The following is a 19837-nucleotide window of genomic DNA, read 5'->3' as shown; positions in this document are numbered from 1 at the left end:
TAGTTTCTTTCAAAATATTTTTAATTCCAAGTGCACATATAAATATATATTTCACTTATTATATCAAATAGGTACCTAGTAAGACAATCATCATAATTGATACTGTCTACTAATATGATTGATATCAATAAATTTATATTGTCTTGCATTTTTCATGGGAGTAAAAAACAAAAACCGACCATGAGGAAAAATAATCGAGTCGATCGATTAATCGGGAAAAAATAATCGATGGAATCAATTCAATCGAAAATCAATTATTTTTGGTAATTCTTAGTATCCACGCTAGAGTTCGGTTTGGCTAATTAACCTTGGATTCTGGACACGTAATCCTACATTTTATTCTAATAAAATTTCAGTTAAGCTAGATAAAGTGTCGAATTCTTCTACCATTCCTTACCACTCCATAACTCAATAATAATTACAGCAGCATTCTAAACAAAGTCATCGAGCTTGACCAATTTCCGTTACCAAGAATGCAAGATGTTCTTGAAACCCTACTAACAAAAGGAAAAACTGCTTTTCAAAATTTGATTCGTCGCGGGTATACTGTCGGTTATCATTGACGATAGCCGCGCAAAAACCGGTCGTAGTTAACATGCACGAACGCCTGTTATATTCAAATGTCATCAATAATTACCGTAAGACACACCCACTACCTTAAGCTCGTTCCAACGTAATACGTACTTTATTGTCAGGGATATGTTATGTAATAGTATAGATAGATACCGAAACGCACATGGACAAAGTCCAGCAAGTATTGTCAGTCACGCTTTGAGGAAACTGGGCTCCCTATTAAATTTTCAACATGTAACTTGTTCTGGACTTTTAGTCCAATATCTAGGGTACAAGATTAGGGGAACGGGTATGCAACATCTGACCTATAAACTAGAATGCATAAAACAAGCACCAATTCCATAAAACCCTTCATGACCGTAACGTAATTTCTCAAGATGCATCAACGATTGTACCCGTGATGTACAAAAAACAGCACAAACATTGTATCTGTCACATCAATTTTGTCAGCAAAATAAAATCAAGCGAATGAAGAAAAATTAAATTATGAACAAAACATTTTAAACAAATAATTATGAAATTATGAATATGAGTCATCATCCTGGGTTACAGTTGCTGATGTTAGAGAATACTGAATTTAAATTTGATGTCCTCAATAAAAACAGAGGAAAATGCAGTCACGTAGTAGTAAATATATGCAAATGTATGCAAGTTTACAGATATGTTATGAGCACTATTTCCATTCGCAGTTTTAGTTTGCATAAGTTTGTGGTATTTTTCCAAATAGTTTGTGATCAGAAGTCGAGAAATATTATCAAAAATTGTCGTATCTTCATCAAATAGTTCAGATTGTTCGCAAGTTTCTTTTGAATCGATTTAGCTGTTCGTTCGAGATCCGGGATATACGTAATCGGAGTAAGTAAAGGTTTCAAAACTTTGATAAGTTTTAGGGGTTCGCAAACCGTTTCTGCCAAATACTTTCTGTATCACCAGAAACTTCGTTCTACCCATTCCTCTGTAATTTAATAGACACGAAACAATTATTGAAAAGTTCGCAAATTCACTTTTTCAAAACTGCAAGTGTTGGAAGTTTGGAAATTTTCATGTATCATATCTATCCTATACTTGATTTTTGACCCATTTCTCATAAAAATTGAATCAGCCGTTTTTACGGAACTCAACATAGAACATTGATCAATAATCGACAATTTGGCATGGAATGCTCCATAAGTAAGAGAAGAAACAGCTGAGTACAGAAATGACTATACGCAATAAAAAATCAATAGCTGAAACCAGTTTATAGACTATATTGCTCAAAACTTGATTTTTTCGTCGAGATTTTACGTAATTAACTACTACGACTTCCTGATACGGCGGAAAAAATGAATTTCAACATTCTCGTTATGGATGGAGTGAGGGAAGTTAGTTTCTTCGCCGCCGCTAGGCCATAGGCAGATGCAAACCGAGTTATTTGTTCCGTATTGGCCGAACATAGCGGATATAGTTATTGTCTGAACTACATAGATACACTGTGCGCGTATATTACTTAAACTACAATATTTATAAAGGAATATTCACATTCAACCCGCACGTATTGACAATTCGAGTTTTTAAAATGACATTCAATGAAGTTCGAGTTATAGACGATACCGAGGACTACTTCACTTACATCGCAGAAATCACGAAAAGCAACGAACAAGAAGATGCCTTTTACGTATTAGACGTAGGGGATGTCGTAGAACAGCACCGAAAATGGTTGTCAACAATACCCAGGGTGGAACCTCACTTCGGTAAATATTTCACTCCAAGAATTCATTCAATATTATATTTACATGGAGTTCAAATGTTACCACAGTTTCCTTTTTAAAATTTTCAATTCAGCTCGATACAAGGTGACCCATGTTTATCACTCTATAGGCTATCAATGTATTTCGCGTGAAAATCTGCGACTAAAAACTTTTCTTACTTTTTATAGGAAATTTATCGTTTTGCGAATTACAGTCGTTCGAAATTAACCAATCTCTCAACTCAACTCACCACGGCATGAACGCACACGCACACATGTACGTGAATGTGGTTCTCTAGCCAGTTGTCGCACTCTTTTTCTATGAAAAAAGAGAACCGACATATTGATACGATTATCAGTACTTGTTATTTTATTTGAAGCTCGTAATTTCATCATTTCGAACCTAAAAATATTCGAATTTTCTGCAATAAAGTTAAGTGCCCCTTTTTCTTCGCTCGTTCTACAGAGTGGGCTGAACAGTATTCTATCGATGAACTGAAAATTTCTTTGTTACGAATAAACTAAATTTGATTGTAAGCCTTTATCAAGCACTCTGCGCATTTTAGATTCTAGTCACATAAATCATGAAACTGAAGATTTCACATCATTCGATCTACCCAATACACCATTCCCCCTCCTCTACCTCATCTCCCTATTTTCTCTACCAGCGATCAGGGTTTGAAATTTCTTCAAACTTGACGAGGCGATGGGTACGAAATTTTTCAAGTCATTTCCAAATATTATTTCGGTTTCGCTCAAAAGCCAGCTATGATCTTATGTAATAAAAACAATTGGTCGAGAAATCTAAAATGACCTACTGGTCTCTTTTTGCAACATTCATTAGCAATAAGAAAATTGTTGTTAACATCGCCTTACATTCCCCTCTGAACTCTTAACATTTCTGCCCGAAACAATTTACTATGAAACGTATTTTTCCCGAGATATTTGACCACTTCAATTGATTTGAAACAACCTCCATACTGCCGTTTCCTGAATCTCTCAACCTGATTGCCTCGCTGCTGATCGGAATTATAATCTACTTATTTGATTTTAGCAATAAAATGCAACCCTAATGGAACGGTGATAAAGACATTGGCTGCCCTCAATGCTGGTTTCGATTGTGCTTCAAAGGTAAGACGGATTTGGAGAGATATAATTGGAATAAAAAAATGGAGAAAATATTTTTATATTTACTTACTTTCAATTTCCAGTTCACTTATGTTGTATATCACCGCGAACTCCGAGAGCTGAATTAATAGTCTGTGTGTTAACCGATTTCTTCGGACTATTTTCCAATTCGAACGATACACAGCACGGTCTTGTATACAGATCTGGGCATCTGATGTAAAAAAAAAAAACTGCTGCAGCAGTGTCGAGTTAACGCGAGAGTTTGCCGCATTAAACGGTTCTGTTAGGAAAGTCTATTGTAACGTGTGCACAGAGTCATTGAGCGGATTTAGCCGCACCCCCATATTTTTCTTTCGAACGTAACCTCTTTCAGTTGCAAATTTTTATTTTGCAAGTTGTGCAATCACGAGAAAGTATACAGAGAAACGCTTTTTTCGTATTTATCGTATTTATTTCCTAACCTAAAAATGCTGCAAGAATTATGAAAGTTAAATATGATAAAATGTGGTAGAAAACTTTCTTATAACTTTACGTATGCAATGCGTACAATAAATAGAAGACATTAAAGGACCACTGACTTGGACTCTATGACGCTATATGACATGAGCTGACCGGATATGACGGCACATAACATGACCTGACATGACATTCAATTATACTTGCCAATTATTCGGTATCATTAAACCGATCTGAACACTGAACAAAAAACAAAGAACACAATTTGAATAAAGTCCGATATACTTCCAATACATTGTCTGTATGTGTAGTACAAGTAAAATAAGGTCGAAAACCTGGATTGAGACCTCCAATGACCCCCCCCCGAAACAGCAATTAGAAGAGTCAAATTGTGGTGTTCAATCAATACAATTTCAAAATTACATTTGCACTTAGCTAGATCAAAATATTTCCGCGGTACGATATCTCTCACCTACTCAACCTTTTAAGTTTCACTGTCTAATCTCGGTACATAATCAAATAGTTACAAGAACTCATTGATGTTTGATATGAATGCCAAGCACCTACGGATTGGAAAGTTTAGTTTTAAATTCCCAAAAACGTAAAGCAATGCTAAATGATCGTACTTGACCTCAATATAGTACTCGTAAACGCTGTCAGAGTGATATTTTCAGTTTTTCAAATATCCCACCCATTTGGACAATCTTAGTATTTTTAAAATAGATTAATAATGTGCTCAACATATCCTCCAAGTCACAAAGTAGAATTATTTTTCGTTAAGTGGCTATAAAAAACGGAAAAGCAAAATAAAATAAAATTTACCGAAAGTTCAAAAAACTTCGACAATTTTCGAAACTTTAATGCTAATTCCTAGAAAGCTTAGAAGTCTCCCCCACGTCTACCTTGAGTGGTGAAACGAAATAATTTTGTTTTATCAATAATTTTTTTTAATTGTATGACGGACAACTAGTATTTGACCAGCTTTCGCTTCAAGTAATATTCGCTGCTTCGCATCTTCCATACGAACGATCGCTTGGTTTTACGGACATTGGTTTTTCGCATCGACCGAAACGCAAAACTGCAATCTTGATTTCATCACCGATTGGCACAAATTTTAACCGGATCACTTTGCTTCGCGGGGTCACTTTTCTCTGATCTCTTCTAATCATCACCGGCAATGAACGCTAGTTGAGGATAATAATTTGACGGATATCTGAACAATAATTTCTTAGATGTTACCTATAACGGAATTCTCTTTATGCTCTCAGGAACTGTAGCAAGATTGTTACGATGATGTATCTGTAGTATTACGTCGCATCAATCCGATAATCCGACAGTCGCCGTATAAATACTCATGTGTAATCAGGTATTTTTCTGTTTAACATGTGATGCAGGAAGAAATTAGTCAGGTTTTGTCAGCTGGGGTGTCAGGTGATCGCATCATCTTTGCCAATACAATGAAACAAAATTCGCACATCAAGTACGCTAGGATGGTAGGAGTGACCAATCTTACCGTCGACAGCGAAGAGGAATTGTACAAAATGAAGAACTTGTTTCCCGAGGCAAAGTAAGTATCTGGATTATTGGCCAACGTAACAATAAGATCCCTTACCCAAAATGACGGTATTTGGGGGGGGGGGGACTTGTGTGGTCCAAAATCATACGTCTTTTTTGGAGTTTGTTTTTTAAGAAAGTGGAAACACTTAGAGCAATTTACGTTTGAGAGCTTTATTATTTATAGTTTCAAGAACATTTTAGAATTTTTCCTGCAACATGCCGCCACTTTGTTATCGATTTCAATGAAAAAAATTGTAAAATTTTCTTGAAACTATAAATCATAAAGCCTACATACTCAAAATAGCTCCAAGCGTTTTGACTTTCTTAACAAAAAAACTCCTAAAAATACGTATGATCTTAGACCGTCCAAGCTGTAACCCCCCTCCCCCATAAGAGGGTGCACTGATCGATTTCAGCGTTGATGTACGGATCTCCAAATATCGAAGTCTATGTACACTTGGGGACAATGAATTTGAGACGGCTAATTTTTTACACTACACAATTATGTTGGCAACGCAGAGAAACCTACAACACCACAGTGGGCCGAGCGCGAAACAAATTCAATCCCAATAAACATAATATAACCCATGATCGTCGAATCTAACCTTAGAATACCGCGGGGATAATGATTTGTTGGATTGACACTTCATTTTTGACGATTTAACGGTCATGGGTTATATTATGTTTATTGGGATTGAGTTTGTTTCGCGCTCGGCCGACTATGGCGCTGTAGGTCTCTCTATGTTGCCAACATAATTGTCTAGTGTGAAAAATTAACCGTCTCAGATTCATTGTCCCCAAGTGTACCTCAAACGCAGAAAAAAGAGCTTAACAGCTCCATTCTATTGAGATTCTCACTTTGCAATGCGCCGTCTGGTGAAAAAAATCAACCAGGCTGACAGCTGACCGCTTGCCGTGTTTTTTCGCGTATAGATAGTAGAACAAGTACATGGTTACAATTCATTAATTCAAGTGACATGAGTAATTTCGTGATAAAGTCGTGCCGACAACCAGCCGCTGACATCACGAGGACATTCGTTAATACAAATTTTCATAAAAACCTTCTAATACATATTCATTTGAGGCGAAAATAAAGAAATGACACGGATTATACGAAATCGCAATAGTAAATTCGAAGAGTTTATGCAATTTCTTTATTTCTGCGTTAAATGAAAATACATTGGAATATTTTTGTTCGGAATTGCGTATAAAATGGAGCTGTTAAGACCTTTTTTGCGTTTGATATACGTGAATTTCGATATTTGGTGATATATACGACAACGTCAAAATCGACTAGGGCATCCCCTAAATTCTTTTCTACTATCGTGAAAACGTAGTGTGTCACTATAATCGAAGTATCTGCCGTAACACAAGTAGCACACTTGTTGCGATGCTGACTATCGTTCAACCAATTGAACCCTGCATAACTTCAACATGTACATATATGATAAATTTAACTGAAGGGAGAGCCCTCGTCGAAATTACTGACCTGCAGAATTTTTTTAAATATCTCCGAAAGGGTGCATCCAAATCGTTCGCACCTGCAACCTTGGATGTTTCTTATTGTTAGAGAATAGGTTTACGTAAAAGCATAAAATCAGTTGATATTAACTAAATTTTACGCCATTTGAAACGTGAAATATGGACGTGGCACTCAAGTCGATTAAAATCTGAGCCTACAAACCTTTCGCTCAAAAAAGAGCATGAGAGCACGATTCTATAAGCAATTCTTAATAGACAGACCCCAAATCATGTGTATTTCGCGCCAAAATGAAGAACCGGCATGATTTCAACGAAATAGTGACAATCAGATGGAGTACCACTAATGACTTTGGGCAAGTAATCACGTCGCAACCACTAATTATATTGGTAATTCGTAATTACGAGATAAACCGAATCTTATTACATTTATAATTTGTAATTAGAAGAAAAATTGTTTCTAATTACATTCGGAATCAGTAATCAGAAGAATATGCGACACTAATTACATCCGCCGTTTGTAGTGACTAAAAAATTCGATACTAATTATATTGGTAACTTGTGATTGAAATTTTTAAATTACAAATCACAATTATCATTGGTATTTTTTATTCTTCTAATTACAAATTAAAATTGTGATTAGTGATTTTCTCTTCTTCAATTACAAATGACATTTTTAATTTGTGATTAGAATATAATTAAATAAAAGAATGCCCAACACTGATAGGGACCGAGTGCAAGTGGCCAAATTTGTCCTGATCGACGGGACTTGCACCAAGATTGACGAGTGGTCTGGCGGTTAATTGTTATCTTTTTTTGACAAAACAAATGTTTGTACGAAAAAATGCCTCCTTCCGGTGTGGGAAAAGTAAAGGTTAATTGTTACGCCATCAGTTGTTAGAATAGTCCTTTCAATACAAATACATCATGTAGAAGCAGATTCCATCATGTTTTGCAGTAAATAATTAACCACAATAGGTGAAATAACAAGAACCACAAACTGGTATAGTTGATTACAATGACTAATATATATTGCGTATTGATGTAAGTTAAATGTACACCGTTTTTGTAGAAATGATGTAGGCATTCTTAATGTTGATGACATATTGCATATCGATGGGATGAAAAGTATAACATATATCGCACTGAATAGTTCATGGAAAAGAGGAACTCAGATGTACCTTAATTCACCTTTCTCGGTAAATATTTTTTCTACTCGGCAAGAATGTCCAGTTCTGTCGAGGGGGCGATCTACCTAGGGTTTTCCGTTAGTCATAAACGTTGCTCGGTGTTAAAATGTGTTATTCCTCGGCTACACCCGTATCGGGCAATACCTGTCTTAATATATTGTTGAGGTTAAAAATTGAGAGAACTGAACTCACTGGACATTGATCATAGCCAAGGAAGAAGAAAATATTGTAATTTCTGTACATTCAGTTTCGAAAAATGTATTTTTTTTTCTCCCGCCGCAGCATTATTATCCGTTTCCGGTGTGATGCGGCCGTATCCGAGATAGAACTGGGTTCCAAAAGTGGCTGCGATCCAATCTTCGAAGCACCACAGCTAGTAAAAAAAACCAGAGAGCTGGGGCTCAATCTTCATGGGTTCAGTTTCCACGTGGGAAGTGATTGTGGCGAACCTATGGCTTATGGCCGAGGAATCGGTATCGCCCAAAATTTGTTCAAGTATGCGGAGTCACATGGTTTCCAAAATGTAAAGCTACTTGATATTGGAGGAGGATTTCCCGGCGGCGACAAGTCCATCGATGAGGTTCGCATTGAAAATTAAAGATAATTGCATCCAACCTTGACGATTCACTTATTCCTTTGACGCAGCCCCGGTAGGTAGTCAAACTAGTCTCGTTCTATCAATTTGCATATAATAATAATCTCCGAGGTCTCGGCTTACATAAAACATTCCCACTCTAACAATGTTATGCAACCCGTGACTAGTAAGTGAGTAAGTTTATTTGTTCAATCCTTCCTACGTCAAATTTTATGAAGGAGTGTAAGTCCTGCTAAGATGTAGAAGGCATAAGCCAAGCTAAATATCCATATATCAGTTTGTTCAGCTACTGTTTATAATTCAACTTGTAGAAATTGCGTAGTTATATCTCAGAGATTACTAAGTATAGAGTAAGTAATAAAAAGAAAAAATCGAAACATTTTGTTTCACACCGCTTATTGCAAGTAGCAAGGTTTATGAATGCAGCTATTCTAATACTTTCTAATGTTTCGATTAGTTATGGATATAAAAAAGTTTCGATTATAATCAACTAATGCAGGTAAATATTTTTTCCTTGTTCTCGGTGACAAAGACAGGTTCCTATGCTATGGAACAGAGTATCAGGGTCGGGGCAACATTCACGAAAATCATTAGCATTAAATTGGAATCTGCCAATAATCTGATAATAATATTGTTATATAATCTAACTTATGCAATGATTTAATTTTTCCAGCTGTGCACTCTAAAATCGAGATAACTGTTTCTCCTTTCTTTACCAAATGTAATATGGTATATTGATAACGAAGTTGAATTTCTACAGTTTAAATCATAGCTGTCTTGAACAAATTTGTTGAGTTTTTCAATAATATCAGGTTTTTCGCTTTTGAAAATTTATGTTGAATTGATACTATCTCCCAGCTCTCTGACATCAACTTTCTCAAACAAATAACGTATCACCTGTAAAAACCAATTGTATTTCATGTCGACTTCAGTAAGTGACACAAGATCACGCATTCTAAAGAGTACTAAAGTATCAAGAATAATTGTGAAATGACATATGAAATTTTCTATCGAATGAAGAAATGCCAATCAGATGGAATTGTACATCAGAAACTTCATATTTTAACGCAAAGAAACAATCTCATAAGTTTCAGCGAAATACATAATCCGGAACGCTGATACTCTCCTTATAAATGTATTCTATCTTTCGGATTGTTCTGAACTGAAATAATGTACAGAAATTGCTGATATATAACCTATCAAGTATACAAATTAGCAACTCTCACAGTCTGATTGCAGGCAACTAGAGGCATGAAACATATTTCATGAGTAACCATAAATCTACCGACTCCCGGCTATGGAACCAGGAGTCGATTGATTTTAGCAATTCAAAAAGCCGAAGCTAAAAGCTTACAGTGTTCTCTTTCGTTTGTGAAAATGTGAAAACTCTTCCCTACGCCTGGTGATCTATAACTGAACCTACTGCAAACTCCAAGAATCTGATATGTAGAATTAGTGGGAATTGACATCACAAACTAATTCACCCAGAATCGTATTATCTCGAACTTGTTCCACAAAAGAAAAAATTAGGCTGATAGATTCTCTGTTATAATCGATACAAATTCATACCACGCATATTTAATATAAATATCTAAAGTCTTGCACTTAAAATTAGTTCCGAACCACAAATTGGACCGAATACATGCATTCGTATAGATGAATATTGGTAATGAGTTCCGTGAATAGACTTTAGTAAAAAAGGGAATAAAACTACGTGATTCTTGATGAATTCAATTTCCTCGTTAAACAGGATTGAAATATGGCGTGGTTATTTTTAATTCGTTTTCAATTCATCTTGGTTCACTGGGATTTGCTTTCGACTTAGTATTCGGCCACTCATATCCACTCATGTTCCCTGCCTAAGACCGGGGGTTATTCGCGAAATCTGTGAGTTGACACAATCCCCAAGTCAATCCGCTATAATATAATCTGCGCCCCTCGAAACTCTTCAAGCATCGTATGAATATTTTTCTTCTATTTCTTTTAAGTATTGAAATACACATTCGCTGGGGTGATTGAAACCAACTACCAGCTGTTTAACTACTATTGAAAACAATTGGTCACAGATCGCCAAGATAATCAACGAGGCCTTGGAAGGGGTGGATCCGTCGATAAGAGTAATTAGTGAGCCAGGGAGGTACTACGTAGCCTCAGCATTCACCCTCGCCTCTTTTGTGTTCGGTAAGAAAACCGTTACCGAGGAAGGCAAGATCCGGAACATGTATTGGATAAACGATGGAAACTTTGGATCATTCATCGACCATCTGTTGGCAATCAAGACTTACTCACCGATTGCTTTGAATAAGGTTTGTTGTTAGCCAGAGTTTTGCTTAATCCTATTGTTCAACTCAATGCTGAGAGTAGTTTAATACTCTTGAAACGCTTGTCTTGATCAACATGCCTACGAAGCGACGCGAGCAGTCTGTTATTCGTACGTCGCAAAACTGCACTTGAATAAAATTGGATTTCGTATACCTTCAGATGAAACTTTTTTCATTTGAAGCATAAGAGCGATCGAAGCTATATAGAGCCAAGTGCAAAAGTCTCGATTGCGAGCCGGAGGTACATAGTTGGGGAAGATAGATTCGTAGAAAAACTTTCCCCTTCATCCCTACCCGAAACTACTAACAAGGAACCCTCGGTAGGTCGACCCCTGCAATTTTGGTCTAGTTCATATATGTTCTAGTGCATCGAAAACTAAGAGACACGTATATTTTTTTATCTGTTAATAATCGGTCTAGAGGGAATTAATAGAAACATTTCAGTGTTGGTTGCATTCAAATCCATCAAAAGCATCAAGAAATCACCCCGTTGGGTGCATATTTTTGGGGGTCGTTTATTACCAGATAAAAAAATATATTTCTTTATTTCGATGCACTATCACATATATGAACATATAAACATACAGATAAAAGCATACATTCAACAGGATAATTGGTCGGCTATATGTATAGATTTATTTTGTTGACACATTAAATAAAGTGTCCGTCACCGAATATACAGTTGTCAGTTGACGAAATATTATTACACATTATATTGATTTATGAATTCAAAATTTTGGACAATTAACAATGAAACATAATATATGCTCATCTTTTAGAAACGTCGTTTGTTGCAGTTGAATTGTCTCAATTTCAGTGACAGTCATCAGTATTTGCAATCGTATTAATCAGTTTTCAAAATTTACAATTATCAGCAGAATAGATTATAAATAAATTCGCCAACAGGGTTCAAAGAAAGAAGAATGAACAGCGTCGTGACAAAATAATATATCAAACAATACGTTCTAGTTCTGAGTCGTACACTAGCTAGTTATGTGTTCACTCTTCGACAAATACTAAACGACTGACTTCTCGACATGGTGTTAGCACAGCTTCACTCGTTACAAGCACTGCATGTATGGTAACACTTTTTTCGGCGAAACGGTTATAAGGATTATTTAACGCACACGTTGGTGTGTTTTGTGTTCTGATTTTCCCGGAAAACCAACTCACAACCTACGTTAAACTAAGCTAATTAATTAAGTGGACTTCTCTTCTTTTCTCTCTTATCTATGTAACGTGCTGTGACACGAGTAACGAATACCGTCAATAAGAACAACTACCACAACATGTCACCAACGAAGATCACTACCGCCACGTGGTACGACGAGGTGCATCGCCGCCGTAGAACCTGGGACATGTGCGAAAAAACACCGAGGCTCAAACGGTCGCCCTGGCGGATAGAACACCAATCCGATGGAAGAATAAATGCCTCTCTTGACTCCGCGTACAGTGTCAGGGTCTGAAACCATGACCCGACATCCAAAGGCAGAAGACTTCTCGGCCGGGTGCAGAATTTCGAAAACATACCGCACTGTCGTTTGATGCCGAGGTGATGGCGTACAGCCGTGCGTTAAAACATAATAGCAGCCTCCTGTCGCCGAAGACTTACCGGCTTGGTAACGGACTACTAAACCACCTACTTCTTGGCGATGCAGAAGGTTCATAAGTTTAGCACCCGAAGTCAATATACTCGACTGAAAGTAGTTTAGATTGTTTGCGCGTTCACTCGTTTATAAGAAAAATGCAAATAAAGTTAGGGTGCTGAATTTCAGCACCCGGTGTTCATTCTACTTTTTTAAAACTTGTTGTGATATTTTTCTGGTTTGGGCGATGCGCAAATCACGTGAACGATTTTAAGTGATTGAAACGCACTATTTCCGCTATTTACAATATTGGTTTAGGTCTATCCGGTTGCAATCTGGAACACACGGAATTGAACCGCTCTCGGTGCATGCGCAATAATTTATTCTGGTGGCTAACATTGTAAATTAGAAAAAATAATTCTTTTACTGGTAATTTTGATATTTTTTGCCTAATTACTTCGTGGTGCTGATTGCGCAAACGACGCGCAAACGATTGACACGACATGTGTCTGAAATTCAATGAGTCTTTCGCACAATACCATTTTCAAAAACCAGGTGCTGAAATTCAGCACCCTAACTTTATTTGTATTTTTCTCAAAAACGAGTGAACGCGCAAACGAGAGCGAGTGATATTTTTTATATTCAAATCACGCGCAAACGATCTAAACTACTTTCAGTCGATTATATTGACTTCGGGTGCTAACTTCATGAACCTCAACGCAGATAGTCAGCGGGTAGCAACGTGAGGTTAAACTGTTTTGGCGGTCTGCATCGTAAGAATGAATCAGAAGCATAAACTATCATTGTGATGACAATCTGTCCTCGTGGACGACGAGTGCCTAGAATCAGCGCTGGCACTAGGTCACGGCAGGCTCCGTGCAAGCCTTGAAAATCAGGCCCCCTGCAAAAATTTTGGACTATTCAAAACTCAAAATGCAAGAGTGCGAGATTTTTTGTTTGCAAAAGTTGGAAGAATATCTGCAAAATCTAACTTGCTGCCACTTTCAAATTGTGGTGGGGATCATTCGCTCACACGCCGGGCGAGGCAGCCACAGGGCCCCGAGCAGCCGCCCAGTCCGCCCTTGCATGGCGCCGGCGCTGCCTAGAATTAAACAAATAGAAGCGTATCCGCAGCGCTCCGAGGTGGGGACAAGTTTTCGTGCAGTCAGTGTCACTTACCTTGCCGTGGTCGCAATCAGTACTCAAGAGGTTAACTAGGAATTGGTAGCTTGAAATTCGAATTTACAGTAGGGAATACTATTTCACGTATTATAAAATTATTACTGTAAAAAGGTAATTAAATAGATGATTCAATTAGACTAGTGTACAAATATTTGATGTCCTATAGACAATATGTTTGTCGCGAATTCGCTAAATTTCGGGTATTGAGCTCAATGTTTTCATATATGAAATACATGTTTTACATTTTTTGGAAATCTATGCCGCACAGATGTTACATCGGAACAATTTAAGACACAGCACTTTGCTTTTAGAGCCATATTTTTTTACAAACAATTCAAATCAATTTTTATATCAGACCTATCAGTGCGAATGCCTTGAATCCACATTCATTGTCATTTGTGAAATGTAACAAAATGTAAGATGGCGGCAAAGTCACCAGTGCATCGCGAATTTCCCGCGACTGTAGCGCTAAAAGGCCTGCCGTGGTTGAAAGCAGTACTAAACAGGGAACCAGTCGGCCTATGGCAGATTCCAGGCCCTGGACGAGTGCCCTGGAGATCGAGGACCTGACCACCCGGTTATTTCCAGGCAGCCAGCTAACGCTTGGGACACAAACTAATTCGTAGTACAGAGTCGGAGTCATGACACGTACAAAATGATGCACGCGCAGTGCTCGCACACATAGCACCGACCAATCAGACACGCTCCACACACTCACGTGCCACGACAGGTTTCGCACACTTAATCTTTGTGTTTATCGTTACAATATTACAATTCAAGAGGATCCGGTGCATTCCTTGGGGTGAAACCTATTATAAAAACATTCGACATATAAAAATTCTGTACATCGTGAGGAACGCACCAAGGCACTTTTGCCGTAGACACATTTCTGGGTGTGTGAAACATTCACACACAAGACAACATGTCTTGCATTACAAGTAGACGTGAGGTGATTCAAGTACACGCCTTGATTCATAATCAATTGCAGCATTAGAGAAAATGATTCGATATGCATGGTTTGCTGAAAAACTGTCAACAGATGGCGAAATTTTTTGCATTTTTCAATGACGTTGCTTTTACAGAAAACATTCACACCGAGAAATGTGACTGCGGCAACAGTGCCTTCGTGCGTTGCTCATGATGTACAAAATTCTTATTTTTCGCATGTTTTCGTAATAGGTATCTCCCCGAAGAATGCACCGAATCCTCTTGAATTATAATATTGTAACGATAAGCACAAGGATTAAGCGTCTTTCTATCATACATTTGTTATTTCCAATTATTTTTAAACCTTATACCCAGCAGCATATTTTGGAACAACGGACAATTGCTTCGAAATAATGAACTGTAGTTCAAATATACCGCCCTTGTATCTATCAATAAAATGAGAAACATTCGTAAAGCATACTTTGATGAAGAAATGAAAAAAAAAAGAAAAAATTTGTCGGGACTTTGACACGACGCGGAAAAACTCGAGCCACTTTAGCACAGCGCGTGCGAGCAGACTCATGAAGTGGCGTCGAAACTTTAACCTTTATTCTGGGAAACGGTCGAGTGTTTACGGACAGGCCAAAATACATGTTCGTTTATTTTCATCACTCTTTCACTCTGCGAAGTCTCGTGCAAATCCGTGAGTATAGTTGGCGGGTTCTCCTCGTAAGTTTTATCAAAAGCAAATGACTTGTTAAATTTACGTCCATCATATTGGTTCCACCATTTTGAATTTTCGAATTTCGAGTTCAGATTCGTTAACAGCGACCCTAAAAGCCTATGTTTACAGAATTTGAAGTGAATCGCACGTAAGGAAGAATGTATGCATGAAAGAGTTAAGTAAGAATTGTTACCTTAATTTTCTTACCTTTTCTTCGCAAGTTTAGCACTTGATCTTGTGATTTTCTCTTACCTTATCTCTATTTTCTCATCTGTATGGCATTTCTTCGGCCTGATTTGTCAGTCTCTCTATATATAATATCGCAATTACTTACTCAATATCGCATTATCTTGTCTAATGCCGTAATTTTTCTTAACGTGTCTCACGCTTACAATTTTCTCTCTTACATTGTTTACAATCATGTTACATAGTATTTTTGTGTTTCGTAATTATCTTTATCATACCGTATTTAATGTGAATACCTTGATTTATCGTTAATATCTTGACTATAATAATTGATTTGGTCAAGTCCTGGAACATCGGAAACCCTAAATATCGCAACCGTGGACGTTCTGTAAAAATGTCGTAGATAATAACTATATTAGCGCTTATTTTCTATTCTATCGTTAATTCTCTACAATTACTTCTCGATTAATCGCACAAGCCGATTCCCTACCGCCAAAGTACCGCAAGATAGGCTTCTACGTAAAGTAAATTGTCGTTAATAATAAGTTTATTAGATCTAGGACATACCGTATCGTTTATCACCCCATATCTTAATTCTCAGTCTCGCAATTCATGCCGCAAAAAGTATTCGTAAATGTTCGTTGATACCGTTAACTTTCCTCAACAACAACTAAATTAGACTATCAAAATAATATCGTCAATTACGCAAGAATTAATTTGTTATCCGAATTCTCGCATTTTTACTGTTCCGTTCGTTAATTATATTATAGAATGGTTATAAAATAACACGTACTCTTTAAGTTTAACTTTATCACTTATCACACCTGTTATCAATCTCGTTTTCTTTTAATTATCGCACGTGGAGATTGTAATTTTTTGACCTTTAATAATTCTCGCTCGTTGTATTAATTTTCTCTATTATAAATAATTTCTCAGATTTTTATTGCATGCCAGTCATTCATTTTTGATTATCGTAAGCCTGCTGATTGTTGATTGTTGAATAATATTATCCCACTAATGTCTGTTCTTTTGTTTATCTCATTATCTTGTCTTGCTGAATTATTGAACTTTTCTTCTCTGAGTGATTCGATATTATTAACGTATTACTTGCTTTTTTTTGTATTCTTTCTGGCTACCCCCCACCCCTCTACCAGTATCTTGGTAGTCTGAGTTAGTTGTGCAGAACCGTCGTAAGGTTTGTTTTACCGTTTCTCTGATCTCTTCTCTTTTCTAAAAATTGACGCAGTCGTGTCTGGCGCCTAACGCTACAATTTCTCTTGCCATAACGAACTTGCACCATAAAGAAACGGATTAATTGCCCTTACCTTATCTTACCGTATCGTAATAAAATTAAAATGTTACAGTATGTATGTCACAACGATATTCAAATTCTTACAAGTTTAATGCTATTTTTTTCCTTATAGCCGGTGTGCGAAAAGAAGTATCTGTCAACCATTTGGGGACCAACGCTCGACCCTTATGACTGCGTTATTCGTGATCATTGGTTTCCCGAACTTGAAATCGGTGATTGGTTAGTATGGCCAAACATGGGTGCCTACACTCTTTCTTTGGCGGGAACCTTTAACGGAATCCTTCCACCAGCTGTATTTCCCTTCATCAAGAGGGAAGCGTTGTGAGTTTGTCTGCAAATATACCATTACAACTATTAGCACGTAGCGCCAGGATAAGCACTAATTTCAATAAATATGATTTCACAGGAAATCGTTAGACTTGGAACAAAAAATGCATCCGAAAATTAAATCTCTTTTCGGAACTGAAGAGAACCACTGGGATCAACAATCAAAAAGTACGTCAGTAACAATAATCCAATGATGGAGGCCAAGTCTCTGTAGATTATATGGAAACGAAACACCGTTATACTAGCCCGCCAGTAGACAATCCAAATGTGAATTCGTAATATACTGTAGCTCTCGCTAGAATTACGAAATAAAATGTGGATACTTGAGCTTGTGTGACAAATAAGTGGTGAAAATTAAAATGTTGAGAAAATTATGTTTATTGCTAAACGCGGTATTATTTGCTTACAGTCTGAAACAAGACTGTTCTTACAAGAATGCTAGTCGACACAGCACCCTTATTAATTTTAACAGATAAGACGTTTACAAACTTCTTTTATCTTTGATGGCTACTAGATCATTAGAAAGGGGGGTAAGACGGGTGATTTCACCCTTGGTAATAATACCATAACGGGTTATCGTAGAGCACTTACAACTTCTTGCAACAACATGGCAGCCGCATCTTGCAAAGTAATTTTCGCAAGACCTCTTCGTAGAGCTACTTCGGAAAAAATCTTCTTACGTTTGATTTCTAGCGTTACGAGCCCTACTGTCTATTTCTTTATTGTGTGCGTATTTCATTTGGCGAATAGATCAGCGATTTTCAATATGTACGTAGTGATTCTTTACCTCAGGATGATGATAAATTGGTAATTCTTGGATATGAAGGTAAAAAAATTGAATAAAGTGATATTTGTTTACGTCTCGACCCGAGTTGGGGCCCTCCCCAGAACGAAATATTTATTATAGTTTGTTGTACAAAAAAAACGGAAAAACTCTAAAGAAAAATTCTTAATTAATTATTGCCTGGATTAATACATCACCGTTACAGCATCTGGTGTGCCTGCGCACTATTCCACAAGGGGTCGCCCTTGTGTAATTGATTTCTATTTAACTAAAAACTTCTGTACTTACTCGTAGCCAGTAAGCAAAAGCACATTATCCTCCGATCCAGTTTCCATGGTTACAAATACAAAAATCGATATTACGGATGAAAAACCCATTAATGATTTGAAAAATACCAATTGGTGGAATTTTCGATCATATCTATACAGTAGAACCTCGATTATCCAAACCAATTGGGACCGAGACTAGTTCGGATAATCAAAAGTTCGGATAATCGAATCGTGCGTTTTTTGAGACGAGATCATAAACAAGACCTTTTTACATAAAAACAGTACATACATATGTATTAAAATTTAGCATACATATTAACGTTGAAATACACACACACACACACGTATATAAATTCCCTCAAAATTTAATTTTTTTTTCTCAAATTTCTATAACTCGGCGGCATTTTGTGCTATCATATCGCCCGAATTTGGAAATTACTCAGGATTAAGCGTTCTACAAAAGTGCCCGTTACGACTTAACTGTAACTCACACCGGTGAGACAGTGTAGATCACTAAAGTCAAATTTTGTAGAAATTTCTTGTTTTTTTGTTGTTATTTTGTTGATGGCTCAACCTATAATCCAGGTTCTACTGTATAGCAAAATTAACCTGCTATTTTGTATCAAATGCAGCTCAGACGGGGAAGCTAAAGTTAAGGAATTTACGGATATAATTCAGGGGACTGTTATGCTGCATATCCCTGTAAGGAGTAATGGGATCAAGCAAAAGTTGCCGACTGATATCAAAGCGCTAATGACAGTTAAAATTATATGTCGCAGAAAAAAACAAAATCCCCGTAGTATAAGTAACGATAGAAAATTCGATAGTATCCAGAAAATTGTAAATAATAGAATAAGAGAGTGGAATAATGAGAAATGGAATAATGCTATCAGTAAATGTAGTGATAATGATGGCTCGCTTTGGAAATTGGTCAAACGTTATAGGCGTAGATCAACGGTTATTCCACCTCTGATGGTAAACGGTAACTTTGCTTATTGTGACAAGGATAAGATCGACGCATTCATACATCAATTGGGCGCGAAGGCAAATTCTAATAATATTCGTCATTACGCTGCACATATCAAACTAGTGAGCAAGACTATCAAAAATTATTTTAAAACTCTAATATTAGTACATAAACAGTCAAATTGACTACCCCTCGGACAGTATCTGACGAATTGGTAACCTTGAAAAACACGAAAGCTCATGGTTTTGACGGATTAACTAGCATTGTGTTAAAAAATCTGAGCCGAAAAGCTATTATTATGCTTGCGAAAATTATCAATGGTATTCTACTAACAGGCACTTACCCGTCGGGATGGAAAGTTGCCAAAGTCGTACCAAACCAAATAAAAGGAGAACCTTCCAGCGAGCTATCGGCCTATAAGTCTGCTACCTTGTTTGAGTAAGCTTACCGAATAAATTATCAAGAATGGAACTAACCAGCACCTCCAGGAAAAGGATATTATTGTAAACGAACCATGCGGTTTTCGTAGTAAGCATAGCACAGTCGAT

General features: G+C 37.0%; 1 protein-coding gene across 1 annotated transcript; it reads left to right on the top strand.

The window, feature by feature from the left end:
* The first annotated feature begins 1971 nt into the window (after nt 1-1971).
* On the top strand, nt 1972-18853 carry LOC124175493 (ornithine decarboxylase 2-like). Its single transcript, XM_046555819.1, has 7 exons — nt 1972-2303; nt 3354-3430; nt 5278-5450; nt 8392-8689; nt 10771-11010; nt 17055-17263; nt 17349-18853. Exons 1-7 carry the CDS (start codon nt 2129-2131, stop codon nt 17461-17463), a joined length of 1287 nt encoding a protein of 428 aa, XP_046411775.1. The 5' UTR covers nt 1972-2128; the 3' UTR covers nt 17464-18853.
* Nucleotides 18854-19837: the final 984 nt, after the last annotated feature.

The sequence above is a fragment of the Neodiprion fabricii genome, chromosome 2, assembly GCF_021155785.1.
Source record: "Neodiprion fabricii isolate iyNeoFabr1 chromosome 2, iyNeoFabr1.1, whole genome shotgun sequence".
Taxonomy (NCBI): Eukaryota; Metazoa; Arthropoda; class Insecta; order Hymenoptera; family Diprionidae; genus Neodiprion; species Neodiprion fabricii.
This window is presented reverse-complemented; position numbering and strand designations above follow the sequence as displayed.